The sequence below is a fragment of the Sarcophilus harrisii genome, chromosome 1 (genome assembly GCF_902635505.1).
Source record: "Sarcophilus harrisii chromosome 1, mSarHar1.11, whole genome shotgun sequence".
Taxonomy (NCBI): Eukaryota; Metazoa; Chordata; class Mammalia; order Dasyuromorphia; family Dasyuridae; genus Sarcophilus; species Sarcophilus harrisii.
This window is the reverse complement of record NC_045426.1, coordinates 633853490-633872991: the sequence shown is the minus strand read 5'-3', so window position 1 is coordinate 633872991 and position 19502 is coordinate 633853490. Positions and strand designations below refer to the sequence as shown.

General features: G+C 33.5%; 1 protein-coding gene across 18 annotated transcripts in view; it reads left to right on the top strand.

Annotated features, from left to right (window-relative positions):
- PTK2 (protein tyrosine kinase 2) overlaps positions 1 to 19502 on the top strand; it is a 368410-nt gene that overhangs the window by 177656 nt on the left and 171252 nt on the right. For all 18 annotated transcript variants that reach the window (XM_031947265.1, XM_031947245.1, XM_012541848.3 and 15 more), the window contains one exon: positions 6262 to 6324. In XM_031947265.1, the coding sequence (XP_031803125.1) occupies positions 6262 to 6324 (63 nt within the window). The remainder of the gene's footprint in view (positions 1 to 6261; positions 6325 to 19502) is intronic.

Genomic DNA, 19502 nt, shown 5'->3' with positions numbered 1-19502 from the left:
TCTGGATCTGATTGTCATCAAGTAGGACAAACTGGTTTAGTTCAAATGATGAGAACTTTGTAAGTAAGTGACAACTCCATCTTGGAGTTTGTGATAAAGGTGATTAAAGAAAAAAGAAAAGGAGAAAAATAATAGGAAACTTGTTATATGAGCCTAAGTGACATGTACAAGTGCAAGACTCAAAACAAGTTCAAGGGCATGGAACAGTCTCCTAAAAAAAAGTGATGGGAATGTTGACGCTCAAAAGGGAGATGATTTTATTCTTTTATTCTGTGAAACCAATATGAAAATTATTGTATTGTTCTGTGAGGGTGAAAAAAATAGCTGAAACTGCAAATGTTTAGCTGTTTGAATTATATTTGTGGAAAGGAAGCTCAGAGACAGGAAAAGATTGCTCCTTGGGATAAATAAGATGATAACTGATAACAAAAAGAAGGCAGAGATACCTTGTTTCTTCTGCTTATTTTCTCTGCTAAGGGGAATGATGTTTGGAATGGAAAGTACAGAGCATATTGCCTTTAAATAGGACTTTAATATCCATGGTAAAGAAGGAGATAATATGAGAGCTCTAGAATTGTCCTTGATAAGGTCATGTGACACAGGTAAACAATCTATAATGATTAGTCTCTGTTATCATTATTTGAAAGATTATGGAGTAGACAAGTGCTAGTGAATTAAAAGTAAGGAAATTATGTCCAAATTTAAAAATAAAAGGAGAATGGAGTATGGAAAGTAGAAGCCAATAAGTTTGACCTTGATTTCTGGGAAAATGCTAGAACATTAAACAAAAGGAAGCATGATTATGATTAGAATGACTTCATTTCAAGGTCATACTAGATTAGCTTTACTTCCATTTTCAACATTACTTTTGAACTAGTAGTTGCAGTTCACTTTTAGCAACAGTTGACAATCTCCTGTGCATTTTTTTTTTTAAGATAGATTAGACCAGACAATTGTCCAGTTAGTTGGATTTGAAACTGGACTGTCTTTTGCATCTTTTTGTATCCCTAATGCTCAACACACTTCTTGGCACCTATGTGCTTAATAAATGTTTATTTATTGATTGATTATTGGAATGGCCAGGCTAAAATAGTACTTTCTGATCATTCCGAATTAGCTTGAAAAAAGTTCTCCATTGGAATTCCTCAGGAATCTGTGCTGACCAGTATATTTGTCAAAGACTTTGATAAATGCCTGTGTGGTATCTTTGTAGAATTTTGGTACCTATCAGGGAAGGATTTTAAAAATATGATTTGCTAGAATACTAGACCAGATTAAATTAATAAACTTCATAATTGCAAAATTAATCCAATTTGCTAGGGAAAAAAATTAGAGTTTTGCTTAATACAAATTTAGCATCAGTTATTAGTGTGTAATGGCAATCAAGAACTAAGGTACCTTATATTGCATGGAGACATAAAGACAGCTATACTCCCATGGATCTTTCTTCTGCTTAGACTGCACCTTGTATTTTATTCACTTCTCTAAGGAAGTTCATTTGAAATCTAGCCCTCATTCCTCTCTAGAACTCTATTCTCATTTTACCAGACTACTGCCTACTGGAAATGCTCAACTATTTATTCTATAGAATCTTCTGAAACTCATTCTATGCAAAATGGAATTCATCTTCTCCACCAAACATACTACTTCCGAATCTTCCCTATTTTTGAATGGGACATCTCTCTCCTGATGAATGCAAATCTAAAGTAAATGTAGATTATTTTATTTTGCATTTGAAGCCCATTGTAATCTTCCAGTTCCAACTGTTCTAGATTAACTTTCCAAGCATAAAGAAAGGTATACTACATTCTATCCCTTCTAGCCTGCTAGCTAGTCTCTTTATACACATTTCATTTTTATGTTCCTAACCTTGCCATAGGCCTGTTTTCCCTCTTCACCTCTATTTATTGTAGTCATTACTTGCTGTCAACATGTACCTCGAGTGCCAAACTAAGAAACCTTTCCTGGTCCTTTGAATTATTAGTGCCTTTCACAGCTACTTCAATTTATTTTATTTTATATTTTCACATATTTTATCTTCATGTGCATGCATATTGTTTTCCTTTAAAAGTGTGTAATTTGCTTGAGGGCAAAGATTTTTTTTAATTTTGTTCTCTTCTCAGTTGTTTTAACTTGTCCCCAACTCTTTGTGACACCATTTGGGGTTTTCTTGGCAGAGATACTAGAGTGATTTGCCATTTCCTTTCCCAGCTCATTTTACAGATGAAGAAGCCGAGGTAAACAAGGTTAAGTGACTTGTCCAGGATCACATTAGAGGAAGTATCTCAAGCCAGATTTAAACTCAGAGTTTTCCTGACTCCAAGCCCAGAACTTTATCCACTGGGCCATCTAACTGCCCCCTTCTATCCTTAGAAGTCACTATATTGACTAATACATTGTTAGTATTAAATAAATGCTTATTGAATTAAATTGGATTTTACATTATAGGAAGGTTATTAATATATTGTAGAGACTTATTAAAAGGACAGCAGGAATAGAAAACATATCATTTGAAGGAAACAATGTACAATGGAAAGGACACTGGGATCAAATGCCCCCACACACACACACACCTCCCTCCACACACACACCCTTAAGCAAATCACTAAGTCTCTCCAGAACACAATTTCTTCAACTATATGATGAATGTATTGGGTTTGATGGACTCTGAGGTCTCTCTCAGCCCTATAGATCTTTATTCTCTAGTGCTATTTGGAGGTCAATTAAAGGAAAATTATTAGCCTAGAAAATAGAGAACTTAGCTGTCCTGTATTTCCAAGACTTTTATACAGAAGAGCCCTTCGACAGGTTTTACTTGACTCCAGAGAGCAGAACTTGGATTGATGGGGAGAAATTGCCAATAGATAGATTTTGATTTGATGTTTAAAAAAAAAAAAAGAAAGAAAAGAAAAGAAACTACACAAACTATTAGAGCTTTCCAGAAATGGAAAAGTTGCTTGGACAAGTATAATGGAACAAATACTTGTCAGGTCTTTGTCGGGGGTGTTTTTTTTTTTTCCCCTAGGTATTGGATTGGATTAGGTGGTGACCAATTTCCAAGGCTGAAGTACTTTTATTCAAATTAGTTTTTTGAATTGTGCCTTTTGGACCTATACAGAATAAGTTTACTACCTCCTCTTCAACATGGCAGGAATCCAGTTGAAGATAATTGTCACTTTCCCTTTTCCCTGCATCTGTTCTGGCCATTATCTTCATTTCCAATGCCCATTTTCTATATGATGTTTTCAATTCCATTCAGTGTCCCAAACACTCTTTGTCATAATAAAATAGGTTGAGAATTGCACACAATACTCCAGGTATGGTTTGACTCACATAGTTCATTGGGACTGTCACCTTTTGTGTTGTGGTAGTGGCAATAGTAGAAGTAGCAGTAATAATAGTATCATTTATATACTGCTTTAAGGTTTGCAAAGTACTTCATAAATATTATCTCATCCTATTTTTACAACTCATTTTACCCTAGGAGCCAGGTGATTTTAAGCTAGGTTCCAGAATCTTTTGAGGTGATTATGTTATTTGAATTTGCATTGCACATTTCCAATGATATTTTATATCCATATATATCCAACCATATTTTATATAATTTTAACTTTGAGTAGGATGAATTCAATTCACCAGATTCACTCTTTACATTAATTAGAAGCTTGCTGAATTATCCCTATTTTACAGGCGAGGCAGGTAGCATTTAAGTGACTTAGCCAGGTTACACAGCTAATAAGTGTTTAAGGCTGTATGTGAAGTTAGACCTTCTAATTCCAAATCATCTCTTCATAGCCTTATAGATATTTAATCCTTTTTAATGAAATCTTAACATAAAAGGACTTTTTTTCCCAATAGTCAAATACTTGTCAACCCCACAGTCACAAAAGCACCTATGTTTTGTCCATAAGAACTACTGTCTGTAAATTCATTGCTTTATTTCATACATCTCAATTTTATTTTAACTTAAATATGAAACTTTTCAGTTGAATCTGCCAGATATCTCTATCTGGATCTTTCATACTATATTTTTAATTTTGTGAAAAATCAAACGAAGGCCTCCACTTCATATTTATTCTTGATTGAAGCATGTGTTAAAAACTCCCTCTTCTCTCTTACTTCTCCTCTTTCCCTTATTCTCCATTGTTGTCTTATTCACACTAGTATCAAAGGATAAATTCTCCTTGCCAAAGCAAACCCTATACATAAATTCTTCATCTCTCCTCCCACCTTCTCCAGCATATTACCCCTGCAATCACCACCATTTTCTTTTTGTGAAGTCCATGTACATGCATAGTTCTCCCATCCTTTAAAAACACCTGATTCAGCACTATCTGCTCTTTTATCCTATCTTTCTCATCACTGTCACTAAACTCCTTTAGAAAACCATATGTAATCTGAACTTTCACTTTCTCTCCTTTCATTATCTTCTAAACTTTTCTAAAATTTGGTTTCATTCATTTAAAATTGCTTTCCCCAAAGTAGCCGGTGTTCTCTTAATTGTCAAATCCAGTGCCCTTTCATTCTCCTCTGCTGTCTCTATGTCATGTCCACTAACTATATGTCTCCTCTGTTCTAGGATCTTCTCTTTTTTCTCCTACATAAAATCTCGGTTGATGATCTTAACAGCTTCCATGTGTTCATATTCTTTTCTCCTGAGTTATTCATGTCCCTCTAATTGCTTCTTAGACAGCTTGAACAGTGCGCACATAGGCAGCAAGCATTTATTAAGTGCTGGTGTTTAGCAGCCCATAAAAGGCAGGTAGCACAGCCACTGCAGTGTCTGGGCATCCAGAAGACCTGAGTGTAGATGTAGTCTTTTACATTTACTAGCTCTGTGACCCTGGGCAATTTACTCATACTTTGTTCTCCTCAATTTTCTCAACTATAAAATGGGAATAGTAACAGCACTCAGCTCCCAGGATTGTTGTGAGGTTCAAATGAGATAATGATTACAAAGTGCTTTGCACCCAGTACCTGGCACATTACAAGTGTTGTTAATGCTTATCACCTCCCTGGCTCCCCCTTCCTGAAATTCCTTTGCAAAGATTCCTCAAACTCTTGTCTCCAGATTCCATTCCTTTACTTGCTGTCCTCCCATTCCTAAAATGCTCTGCAGCCTCTTCCCCGGTCTTCACCTTTTATTTTTCCTGGCTTTCTTGAAGGCTTAGTTCAAAGCCCACATAATGCAAGAGGTCTTTTGGGTACCTGCAATTGCTAATGCCTTCCACTTTCAAATTACCTTACATATACTTTGTAGTATCTAATATATCCTGAGGTGTTTACATGTTGTGTCCTCCATTACAGAGTATGCTCATTGAGGTCAGAAAATATTGTGCTTTTGTTTTTGTATATACAGACTTTGCCCAGTGCCTGGCACATAAATGCTTATTAACTAGATGGCTAACTTCCAATATCCTCCAAATTAAATAGCACTACCATATACATAGTATCTTTATAGTTTAGGGAAATTTATGTGCCCACAAATTTTTTTCCAAAGATAAATTTCAAGATGTTTCTTTTAGCTATCTGTGTCTTGAGTAAAAAATAAAAACGGGGTGGCACAGTAAAGGAGGGTGAATTGCCATACCATTCAAGGTCCCTTCTATTTCTTTATTTCTGGTATTTTACCTTTCATGTTGGCCTGGAATAAAATTTAACAATTTTTAAATACATATTTTTTTTTTTATTTTGTGATGGACAATTTTCAAAGAGGACCAATTAGATTATAATTTGTAACTATGTCTAATTTGGCATGATGTAATACAATAATGAACAATATTTTGCAAGTTGCATTTTATTCCCTAAAGGAGCCTCTGTCATTCTGTACTGACCTTCTGTTTAATTAGAAACACCACATCCATTTTCTAAATGAGTAAGCTTGCACTAACATTCAGTGACCCTCAGCATTTTGGATAACCTAATCAAAACAAGTAGATTTAGTAACTGTACAACAATATTGTAGCAACCAGTCTGTTGTACATCTATGCACTACTCTTTGGGATTTTTGAAGTAATTAGAACCAAACTTGCCTCTCAACTGGCATTATGTTTGTTAATTCTTAATAATTATCACAATTGTCCTTAAAACTCAATAATTAAGTTTATTCATCATGAAAAGCATAATAATTAAGCAAAATTTTTATTTGTGGCTTTATTCAAAACTCACAAAATTGATAGTCATATGCAAGAAATACTTCAGTGTAATGTACTTTGACTGTTTCCTAACAATTCTTTGTAAACCTATTTTTTGTGATTTTAGGAGATCGTACTGGGAAATGAGGGGCAATGCCCTGGAGAAGAAATCTAACTATGAAGTATTAGAGTAAGTATTTCATATCTACTCATTTCCTAGAAAAGTCAAATCAGGATAGTGAGACATTTGTTCATCGTATAACTTTTGATTAAAACATTGCTTTGATTTAAATCATGGTTCAGTGTGAATTTTTATTATAATTGGAAGCTCTTAAATATATTAAAGAAATAAGGATTCACTAATTTTACTGTAATTTGTTATATTTGAACTCTGGAATCAGTCTGGCGCATCCTTAAATATAATTGCTATTTGAATACGTTAAGACACTCTATGAACAGTCAGTTTTAGTTTAGGTTATTATTTATTTGATTTTAATTTTTCTACAAGTATGTTCTTCCAGTTAAAAGTAAAATTTGTCTGTTGTATAATAGAACAAGAAAACTTCCTGATATCCAAATTAATGTTTACCTAATTATGTCATTATTATAAATTATTTGGATCTCATTCAACTTTACCAGATGATGTGAGAGAAGCTGTATATTTTATTCATATAATGGTGAATACTGAAAGAGACAATTGATATTTATTTTACCCTGTTGTTTATATTGGCTGTTATGGAAGACTGCATCATTGCTAACTTCACTAGTTGTTAGACATGACTGCTGAAGTTCTTCAAGTATATTAGAAGTCAAATCAAAGGTTAAATAATACTTTGTAGAATTAAAGTACTTAAATAGCTTTGGCTTTTATATAGAAACAGTAAGCTAGGTCACCCTGCTACACTAATTCTCCAAAGGCTTAGGGACTATACCATTTAGAGCATGTCTTTTTACAGGGGGAAATAAAATAACTTAATTTTATAGAGCTTTATGATTTGCAGAGTTCTTTCCATATTTTGTCTCACTTGAACTGATGTGTGATAATTTGAGTTATGTGAGCTAAAAATGTATGAATTCTGAAAATGGTAAAATATGTTTCTATTAAATTTTTAAGGAAAATTCATTGTTATTATATCAGTACTTGTTGGAATGACAGCCTCTTTTAAATTAATATTAAATATCCTTTAGTTGAGAGTCTGAAATGAGGAAGGAGCATGCTTTAGGGTTTAAGTTATACTTAGTTTTACTTAGTTTTTTTTAATTCCTGAAATAATATTTTAGGCTTTGAGCTCTTAATATAGCCATAAAGCTATCAATTATGAATATTGAAATAGCTACAGGATTCCAAATTGAGTTGCTAAAAGAAATTAGGTTAGGACCAAATGAAATTGGGCCAAATATAAATAATATGTCAATTAAATTAATAATTAAAATTCATTTTCTTGACAACTTTTGTGTCATCTTTATAGGTTTTGAGCTTCATTGTTTTCTGGCCTTTCCCTGAATAAAAAATGTAATGAGCATCATTGAAAAAATCTTTATTAATACCCACTGAATTCAAAGGAACATATTAAACATTATAATAGATATATGATAAAAGATGTGGTTCATTCATTTAAGGGGGGTTACTCTTTAGTGGGGAAGTGAAGATATGTACAGAAATAAATAAAATGAAAATTTGCCTATGTAATAAGTGCATGAGAGAAGACGGAGTTTAGAAGAGTGATGGATTATTAGTATATATTACTATATATATATATATAGTCATATATATATATATATATATATATATATATATATATATATAGTCAGCTTAGATGTAGAAAACTGGGATAAGGGAAGATTTCATTTAGGGAGACTTTTTTGAGGTGATGTTTGAAGAATGGGTAGAATTTTAGCTGTCAGAGTTTTGTTAGTTAATAATAATGGAGGGTCCTAGTGTGCTATGGTTCATGGGGACACAAAGAATCAAGACATGACTAAAGGAATGAACCACAAATGAACATTTTGATCATAGGGAAGGGCATAGAAGTAGAAATGTATGTTCTGTATCTGAGGTGTGGTGAATAGATTCATTTAGCTTAAGTATAAATATGGTACAAAGGGAAGATATGGCTAAAAATGTAAATTGGGCTCAGAAGGCAAAAATACTTTAGTTGACAAATAGTGTTGTCTATTTACTAAATAATAGGGACCCTTTTAAGGACTGTAAGCAGGAAAGTGAATAGCCAGATCTGTATATCAAGTTAGTGAATTTAACACCAGTATTAGGTGGTGGTATGTGAAAGATTAGAGCAGGAATTGCAAACTGTGGCCTTTGTCCCACAGCTAGTTTTGGTGTGGGCATTAGAGTTAAGAGTATTTTGGGGGGGAGAAGCTAGGTAGTGCAATGGACCTGAGTTCAAATGTGATCTCAGACACTTAATACTTCCTGACTAAGTGGGCAAGTCACTTTAACCCCAATTGCCTCAACCAAAAAAAAAAAAAAATAAATAATGATAATGATATTTTGGGGGGAAAACATTCTTAGCTCCAGGGAGGGCAGTACAAGCTAAGAATGACTTTTGTTTAAGCTCCAGAAGAGACAATACAAAAATAGGCAGAGAGATAGATTTGATTCTGTCCCCTTAACTTTTAAAAAAGAAAAAAAAAACCTAACTAAAAAACAATCATTAACAGATGGAAAAACAGATTCTAGTATTGAATTATGATTAGAGCAGTTATCAATCAGATTAAAACATAATTGAGAAATGTTTAACAAAATAAGTAAAAAATATAATATTAAATTTAAGATATAAAAATTTAAAAATAGCTATTGTTAATTTGTGGATTTTTAACTCACTATGGGGCTTCAGGAATCCATTTCTGTTTATTGTCTAACATTTTCTTCATTCCCATTTTATCAATACTTTAGTAACTTGTATTTCTCTAGGTCTTTCTATTCTGTTCAGTTTGTCAGCTTCAGCAATAATCTTTTTTATGAAGACTTTGTCAAAGCACTCCCCTGCTTTAAAAAAAAAAAATCTTGAGTGGCATCTATACTTCTACAAATAAGAGTCCTTTGCTTGGAATTTTAAAGCCTTCTTCCATCCATCCTCAAGTTGTATACCCTTCCTTTTCAACCTTATCTTCTTAACACTCCCCTGTAGGCACTCTGTTCTTCAGCCATAATGAACTATTCTCATTCCTCTCAATATCATATTCTTGCATTCTCTTCCCTCTGTACTTTTCTTTAGAGTATTCTCGGTATCTGGAATGTTTACTCCCCCTCCCCTATTTTGAATTGCTTTCCATCCTGTAAAGCCTAACTCAAATTCAACTTCCTCCTGTTGGTAGCTAATCTGTCAACAACATTTTATTAAGCATTTATTTTGGGTGAGATATTATGCTAAATTCTTAGAATATAAAGAAAAACAAAAAAACAATCCCTGTCCTTAAGGAACTTTTTTTTTTTTAAAAGAGTAAAACAGTATGTACATAAATAGATTTATGCAGAGTAGATAAATGGTAACTATAGGGAGTATGATCCCTAGCATCTAGATGAACTCAGAAAGGGTTGCCTTTTGAGTAGAAAAGGTGACTTTTCAAGAAGGCTTAAAGGAAATCAAGAGGTATTGCGAGATAGAGTTAAGGAGGAAAAATATTTCAAGTATAGAATACAGCCATTGCAAAATCGGGAAGAAAGAAATGGGAGTGTCTTATTCTAGGAAAAGGAAGTAGATTGCTTTATCTGTAGTGCAGGATACATGAAACGGAAAAGGATAAGAAGAACCAGGTTGTGAAAAATTTGAGAAGCCAAGTTTACTTGGTCCTAGAGGTATTAGGGAAACACTGGAATTTATTAAGAAGTGGGTTCTCTGGTCAAGCCTATATATAAAAGTATCACTTTGGAAACTTTATAAAGTCTGAGTTGGGGTGAGGAGAGTATTGGAGAGAAATTAGGAGACTCTTCTAATAGTATGAAAAATTGATAAAAGCCTGAACTAGGGTGGTCACTTTGCAAGCAGAGTAATGCCTGAAAGAGATTGTCAAGAAAAAAAAATGACAGAATTTGGCAACTAAATGCCACAATCCATTCTTTTTTCTTGCTTTCCTGATTTTATCAGTGTGGTGTACTTCTTTTCTGGCAGTTCCCTCCACTGCAGATTAGCAATTTTTATATAATTTGAAAGGTTACGTGGCTTTATTCATGGTCACACAACTGTGTCTCTGTAGCAGAACTTGAACTCAAGTTTGACTATGATGTGGTTCCACGATCCACTATTACAATGTTTATTGTCACTGTATATTTCCCATTTTGTCTGTAGTTTGATATATACTAATAAGTAATCTCAACCCTAGCAATACATTTACAAAGTGCTTTGTTTACAAAACATATGGATAATTTTATTTGATTCTTACAATTTTTGTGTTTGGTTGCCCTGCTCTTCCACTCACCCCTCTTCTCTATCTCATCCCCTACCCCATGAGTATTATCACTCTGTCAGGCTCTGGAGGAGATAAAAAGCTTAGGTGAGATATAATGTTTACGGTCAAAGAACCCACAACGTAGTAAGGAAAATAATCTCATTGTTCAATCTGAAATAGGTTCTTAACCCATGTTTGTTGATAAGTTAATAATATATTCAGTTTTAGAATCTTAACAGGCTCAGAAGTTTTTAGACTTTTCTTCTTCAAATATTTAGATAAGTAGAATCGGGTAAACCAACAAAAGATAAGCCCTGTTGGAACACTTAGTTGAAATAATAGACTTTGAAAGAAAAAGTACAAATATTCCCAGCTGATTATTAAGATGGAAACAAAATGAGAAAAGAATTTATGGGTTATCTAACATGAGATCAGTAATAGTCAAATCAGAAAATAAGATATAATTATGAAGGACATTGTAAGACTAAGAAATCCATGAATATAATTTACTTAGTCTTTGAAGGGATCACATAGGGAATTGCTGTGTGAAATCCAAAAAGCAATGTTAGGTTAATGACCTGGATTATGAATTGGCTGGCAAAATTATAGTAAATGGCAACAAATCCTATTGTAGGAGAATAACAAATTTGATAGTCCTCCAGGGTTCACTTTAGATGCCTATCCTATTTCACTGATTTGGAAAGTGAAATGATTTGAATGACATCCAACCAAATCTGTATGTGATGCCAAGATAAGAAAACAAGCAGATAATTGACAAATTAAATTCAGTGTCAGAAAATATAGGTTATGCATTTGGGGAATGAAATGAGAAAAGAAAGCCAAGTGTTCTATGAATAGAATTCATCTAGAGGAGACAGAGGAAGAAACTCCCCTAAACAGATGGTATCTACTGGTAATAATATGTTGCTATATATTTTTCTTTTAGCAGCAAGGAAAGGTATTAGAAAGTATAGAAATATGTAGGAAAATTTATCCATTAGAGGAGGGAAAAAAGTATTGATTATAAAGAAATACCACCAGATAAGAAGGATAGAAAATTATTTTTCTAAATTTAAAATAAAGTCTTTGGTAATTATTATAGTATAATAATAATATTATAGAGTACTTTATGTATCTGTTATCTCATATGAGCCTAATCACAACCATATATGGTAAGTTTATAGGTCTTACCATTCCAGTTTTTGCCTTTAAGGAATAGAATTAAATTAATTCCACCAGGTGACATAGGTATTCAGTGTGGACAACTGGAGTCTTTAAAAAAAAAAAGTGTCATCAAAAAAATAGCATAAGAACTGTTTTGTTGTTCAGTTGGTTTTCAGTTATGTCCAACTCTTTGTAACCTCATTTTGGGTTTTCTTGGCAAAGATATTGGAGAATGTTTTGCCATACCCTTCTCCAGCTCATTTTACAGATGAGAAAACTGAGGAAATAGGATTAAGTGAATTGCCCAAGGTCCTACAGTTAATGGGACTAAGAAAAAAAAGAACCTATGATGTAATTTACTTAATATGGTTTTTGAAGGGATCACATGGAGAATTGGTGTATGAAATTTCTAAAAAATCAGTGTTATGTTAATAACTCTTCAAAGTTCTAATTCACCCCCAAAGTAAAAGTCAGAAATTATATTCAAGTATGGACATATTTTGAGTTAATGCAGAAATTAAAGGGCTATGGATAGTTAAAGGGAAAATAGAAAAGTAAATAAAGACAAATGACAATATTAGCACACATCATCATCTTCATATTAATATTGATTTTAGTATTCATATTTGAATCAAAATGTTAAAGTTTATTTTATAATTCAAAGACCACTGTCTTCCCATCTATCCTAATTTATACTCACCCTCAATATCCAGTATATTTCCAAATCTTTTGATTTTTACCATTGTATCTCTTGTATATGCCCCCTTTTCTCTCTCAAAAAAACTACCAGCCAGATGCAGGTCCTCATTTACTTCTTGCCTCAACTACTGCCAAAATCTCTTGATTGGCCTCCCTTCCTCAGAGCTTTCTCTGCTCCAGTGTGTCTTCCGTACAACTCTCAAAGTATTTTTCTTTAATGGATCAGATAGGCCAGTTTGACTGAACCATAGACTGTGAGAAGGAGAGTAAAATATAAATTAATTTGGAAAGATGGGTTGGGACTAGATTATGAAAAGTTTAAAATGCCAAAGAGAGAAGATTTTATAAATGCTACATTTTCTGTGAATGCTTTAGATTAGTGAACAAGAGTGTGATAGAGTTGGATCTGTTTTATGAAATATCACCTTGTTATCTTTATGGAGGGAGGATACATGAGAAAGAGAAGCAATTTGAGGTGAGAAACTCATTTTAGATGCTACTCATGTAAACAATAATGAGGGCCTGAAGTAGGATTCTAGGTGTGTGAGAGATGGAAGGGATGTTTTACAGATAGCATTGATGAATCTTGACTTATTAATTGTATATTTCGGGGTGAAGAGGATGAGGAATCAAAGATGCCTCCAAGCCTGCTTACTTGTGTGATTGGAATAATGATGGTTACTTCAGCAGAATTAGATAAATTTGGAATTGGTTTGGGGAGAGGGGATAGATAACTAGTTCTGTTTTAGACATGTTGAATTTGAAGCTCTTGGAGGAATCTTCGTTCATCTAATTCAGAATTTGCCAGTTGGTATGATCGAGTTGAAGAAAAATATAGAGATAGTAAGGGAACCTATGTGAACTCATTAGGTCACTGAGAGAGTGTAAAAAGGCAAACAAATAGAACTTTTGGATATAGGAATAATTAAAGTAGAAAGAAGAGGATGGATGTTCCAGGAAAGAAAATACATAAGGAACTTTCCAAGATTAGAAGAACTGAAAGAAAACAATGTTGCAAAAATCTAGAGAAGAGAATATCTAGGACCACAGTATGATTGACAATATTATATGCTGCAGATCATTGAGCTAGTGATTTTTAAGCCAACTCTTTAAGTCAGGTCTCTTAACTACATTTATTGCTATTCCCATATCACTTCACTTCCTCAAAAATGGAACACTTTGGAAAGTATTGTATACAAATTGCTTCCTTGAAAAAAATCTTTTGAGTACCTGCTATGTTTAAGATAATCAAGCACCTTTGTAAATTATGGTAGATACATAAGAGAATAAGACATTGATTCTCAAAGAATTTATAATCAAATAAAGAAGATAAAGCATTCATACACATAATTGTTATATGATGTTATTATTGAGGTAGGTGAAACAGATGTTAGTCTGCATTTCATATATGAGAAAACTGAGATTTTAAGCATAATTAAATCATTTCTTTAAAGTTGTTAACCATTGACTTAATTTTATCCTTTCATATTCTCAACTTAAACAGGATCTCTCTATACTTTCTGTGTAGGTTGAGTACAAGTATACCCTGGGGACATTAGTTTCAGGGCTCTATTCCTTGAGGAGAATATACAATGTCATCAAAGCCTTGGGCTAAAAATAAAGCAGATATATCAATTACAGTTTTGAGAATTGAGGATAAGGCACTGGGACAGTAGACCAATTTACAAATGAGCACAGATCACTCAGGATCTTTTGTTTTTAATCTTCAGAGATTGAACTCCATAGAACTCCGGATGGAGAAAAAAAGCCAAAATAACACAATGGTAGTTTTAGTTTATAGTTAATATCATGGTATTTTGTAATTGTAAAAACAAGATTGCTTTAAATGTATTTCTCCCTTAACTTTTGAAGCTACATTATAAAACCTTAATTTTTAATATTCTAATCATTTTGTTATTGAGTTGCTTTATATTATAAGTTAATTCATTGGATGATTAAATATTCTTTGAAAGTGTTTTATATTGGTTTAGTGTTACTTCTTCCCTAATGACAGTATAGCTGAAAAGCTAGGTTTAAAATTTATTCACTTGGGGCAGCTGGATGGTGCAGTGTTTAGAGCACAGCCCTGAAGTCAGGAGGACCCAAGTTCAAATCTGGCTTCAGACACTTAACACTGCCTAGCTGTGTGAACCTGGGCAAGTCACTTAACCCCAAAGTTCACTCATTTATTCAGTCATTCAGCAAATAGTAAATTTTGCTATCTACAAATATTAGCAAATGCACAATTTATGCTCTTGTGAAATCTGTCTTTTATGTAGCGCATATACTAATCATTTAAATTTAAATATAGGCCATAGTATCTTTCTTGGAAGAGGCTTTAGAATATAGTTTAATATATCTACCTTCCTAATTCAGGAATCATGTCTATATAATCTTTTGCAAAGGGTTATTCAACTTCTATTTGAATATCGGTAGTTACATGGGACATACTGCTTTCCAAGCAGCAGATTTCTCTCTGTGGATAAGATCTGATTATTAGGAGTTTCTATTTTGGCCCCATATCTACCTTTCTGTAACCCTTCCTCCCCCATTTGTCCTAGTTCTGTACTCTAGAGACAACCAAAATGTTTGCTTCCTCTTTTACCATCAAGCTCTAATTATACTGAGAGCCAAGCCTTATTAATAAGACAGTTGGAGGAAAGTTTCATCAAATCTTTAAAATTTCACTATAGAAATAGAAAAAGAAGGAGCATTATTTAATCTTCCTGATTGAGATACAGAGTGCTATCTGAGGTGCAGGAGGGAAATATTTTCATGAATGGCAAAGTTATGGAAGGAGAGATGATGTTAAACTGGTCTTGGAATAGTTGCTGAATTTTAGCTGGCAAAGACTGAGGTGGCTGAGTTTGGGAGGAAGAATAGCTGAGGATAAAAATAATTATAATTGTGAAAGACAGAATCAAAGTTGTCTTTAGTGAAAGATGAATAGTTTAGCTAGAGTGCATGTGTATACATATATACATCCATATGTACATATTTACATGTCCATACATTAGTACACATACACACATATGTATGTGTATTGACCTATTCAGATAAATATAGTATATTATTCAAGAGTATAAGATAAAACTTCCAAGGGAAGTTTAGCAGCAAATTGAATTCTTAGGCTAAGGAATTTCTATTTTTATTCTCCTAACAAATAAAGACTTTCCCAAAGTCACATAAGCACATGGTTATAGGATCACAGATTTATAGCTGGAAGGGACACAGAAATCATTTAGTCCAATACTCTCTTTTTACAGATGAAAAAATAGGTTCTAAGAGGTTGAATTGCCCAAGGTCATCCAGGAAAGTAAGTGATGAAGCTTAGATTCAAACTCGGGTTCTCTCAACCAATTGAATCCTCTTTCTACTTACACCATGCTAAATGAGGAATAGAATCAGAGTTTGCACTCATGTCCTCTGACACTAAATCAATTTTTCCCCAGTGTACTATTCTTCTTTCCATCATGAAAAATCACTTAGGTGCATACTCATTTGTCAATCTGGGAAGAAATTTCATACAATTAAATTCATAGAGATCTTTTCTTTGATTTTATTAACCTAGTTTGACAGCCATGTTAACATCTATGCATGTATGTGTAAGTGTGTAAGAGAGCACACAAAGTAGAAAAATTAAAATGACACCTAGATAGAAAATATGATGTTTACATTAAAACAACTGTGGCTATGGTATTAATATTCCATATTCAGGCTAAACAAGAGAGGGGAGTTCTCATTTTTTCAATCAGGATGTAAACATTTAATATCAGTGGTGTGACGGCAATAAGGACATAAAGAAAGATACTTTGAAAGATATTTTGGTGGAAATGTCTAAAAACTTGAAAGGGAAAAAAAAAAGAAAATTTAAATAGCCAAAGAATATAAGAAGTATAGAAACAAAATAGGAAAGAGCATTAGTATATAGATTAAAAACCTCAGCATTACATTAACTTCAATTTGTGAAAGATATAATTGAGTTGCGATAGGTCACAAGAAAATAATGAAAAATTAAACATACGTTAAAATACAATTAAGTCATTGGTGTTTTAAAATATTCCCCCCCTTTTGAGTTTAAGAAGTATGCAGACCTGTGGACCACACACACACACATACACGAATGTGCAAAGAGTATGTCTGGCTGTAGCCTGGTGTAATTTGTCTTTTAGAAGAGTGGTTAGGGAAAAGACTTTTGAGATTAGTAGCAGAAAGAGCTTCTATTTAGAATTAGAGAGGCTTTTCTTACTTTACACAATAGCAGTTCTGACTTACAAAGGCTGTTACTACCATTATTTCACTGATATTTAAAGCATTTTTTTCTCATTGACATCACTTTCCATCTGAGCAATATTTCCTGGTTCATTCCATTCGAATCCTCCCCTATTATCAATATCTTTCTGCCTAAACCTTTTCCTAATATTGACATCAATTCTGCTTAAGCCATGGATGGACATCTGCTTTTCCTCAGGAATCACTTCCTTCATTCTATCTATTTTTCATTCCCACAGACACTTTGAGTTCTCCCTACAGATCCTGTCCTCTGCTGAGGAATTTAACTTGTGACTGATACCCCTTTCTGAGTGAGCTATTGATTGTCCTTTAGTCTCTCCTCATTAAATCAGGTATCAATCAGAACTAGTCCTCAGCTCTTTGCTACTAATTTTATCTTGAGTTCCTGTCAGCCTTGAAACTGGAGTCATCAGACTTGTTTGACACTGTTCTTCACTTCCTTATGCTCTGAGATAAGCATACCACTTTAGTTGCTAAGCCTTAGTTTCTTATTAAAATAGTGTGCTACGAAACACCCACTTCACAAAATTGTTTAAAGAAAACTTTTCTAAGAGTGGGACATACAGATGTTTAAATACATCTTGAAGTGGTAAGTTAGTAGTAAACATTGTCTTAATATGTGCCAAATATTATGCCAGTCATTTGTGATCCAGGGAAAATGTTTCTTGCCTTGAAGGATCTCACATTCTGATGACAAAGATGGCACTCAAAAAAAATGACTTTTAAATACAAGATATCTATCAATGCATAAATGTATACGTGTGTGTGTGTGTGTAAGATAATCTAAGAGGAAGAGCAGTAAGAGTAAAGGGAATGGGCAAGGGGCATGGAATTACTTCCTTCAGAAAATGGAATGAATTTAAGGTGAATCTTGAAGAATACCAGAGAAACCAGGAGGCAGAATTGAGGATGGAGAACATTCTAGCCATGGGAGTGAAAAGGCACAAAATTGGGAGTTGGAAGAACAGTAAGAAGGTAGATGTTGCTCAATTATACTATATTTGGGAGAGGAGTAATATACTATATTTGGGAGAGGAATAAAGAATAAGAATATTGTAAATGTGGAAGAAATCCACACAAAAGAATGTGAAGGAGTACAGGGGATGGTCGCATAGTCAAGCCTATACTTTAGGGAAATGATTTTGCATTTTAGTATAGAATATATTGATCCGGTAGGAGACTTAAAAATTGCATAGTACATTAATGTGGCTGTTTAAATGGATAGAAGGGAATGTGCATAAGGGATGAAAGAATGGACAAGACTTGGCAACTAATTAGATATGGAAGACAAGTACAAAAGAGAGGAATCAAGGATGACCCTGAGATTTCAGGTCTGGATGACTAATAGGTTAGTAGTGCCCTTGACAATAAAAGGTTGGGTTTGTAGGGAAAGATGAGTTCTGAGTTCTGTTTTAGTCATGTTTGAGATGTCATTGGAAGATCCATTTTGAGATGTCTAAAAATCAATTGAAGATGTGAGGCTAGAGATCAGGAGAGAGTTGGGGTTGATTATAGAAATCTGGAAATCATCTACAGAGAGATAATTAAACTCATGAGAGCTGATGAAATCAGCAAGTGGGATGGTATAGGTTTAAAACAGAAACTCAGAAGGGTTACCTATCCTTGGTGAGTATGATAAGAGAATCGGGAGAGAGCATTCATGAAACCTTAAGAGAAGAGACAATATCCAAGAGGTGGTCAGGAGTAATAAAGGATGAAGAATTAGGAAAGGGGATTAGATTTGACAATTAAGAAACCATCAGTGACTTTAGAAAGAACTATATCACTTGAACAATGAGTTCAGAAGCCAGATTGCAGTGAGTCTAAAACTAAAAAGTTTGTGGACATACCAATTGTAGATAGATAGCTTACTCAAGGAGTTTTGCTGAATTTTCTTTTTAATTGAAGGAGACAGACAGGTAAGTGATGTAGTGGGTAGAACACCAGCCCTGAAATCAGGAAGACCTGAGTTCAAATCTGGTCTCAGACACTTAACACTTCCTAATTATGTGACCCTGGACAAGTCACTTGACCCCAATTGCCTCAGCAAAAATTAATTAATTAATCGATTGATTAAGTGAGGCATGGGTGTGTTTAAAGACATTAGGTAAGGAAATGTGGCACACATGTTAACTGTATGTTGTATAATGATGGCAGTATACCACACGAACTATGTCCCAGAGTCTGAACCTTTAATTTGAGGACTTAGAACTCAGAAGTACTCAGGGCTACTTACTTTGAATTGCTTTTGGAGAAATGGGCAAAAATCTAATTTTATGAATAGGTCTATATTTACATTTCTAACTTTTATGGTAGTGGAGAAATGCATTCTAACTAATTCAGAAATAAACCTTTGAAACATAAACTATTCTTAAGTTTAATCTACCACTAATTATAGGATTATAGGAATATGAGGCTAAAAAGCAATCTTAGAACTCATCTGGTGAAAAGGCACATGTAAAATCAATTCAGCAACATTTTTAAAAGCATCTACTATGTGTAAAATATTGCTATATATTTCATTCAGTAGCTTGCTTTCTAAAGATGAACTCTGTTTTGGATTTTTTTAAGTAAAATTTACTTTTTTTTCTATCATGGATGATCATCTTTTTCCTTACTAGTTTGATATATTTAGGTTTTCTTTTGCTGAGTTATCTAAGAGTGGGACATATAGTTTTTTTTTTCGTTGCTATGTCCTGAAGAAAGGTTTTTCTTTGCAATGATTAACTTACCAAAAAGAACAATGTATGTTATAAAGCACTGTCAGACACTTTGCTTAAGCAGAGATGAAGGTGTCATTATATT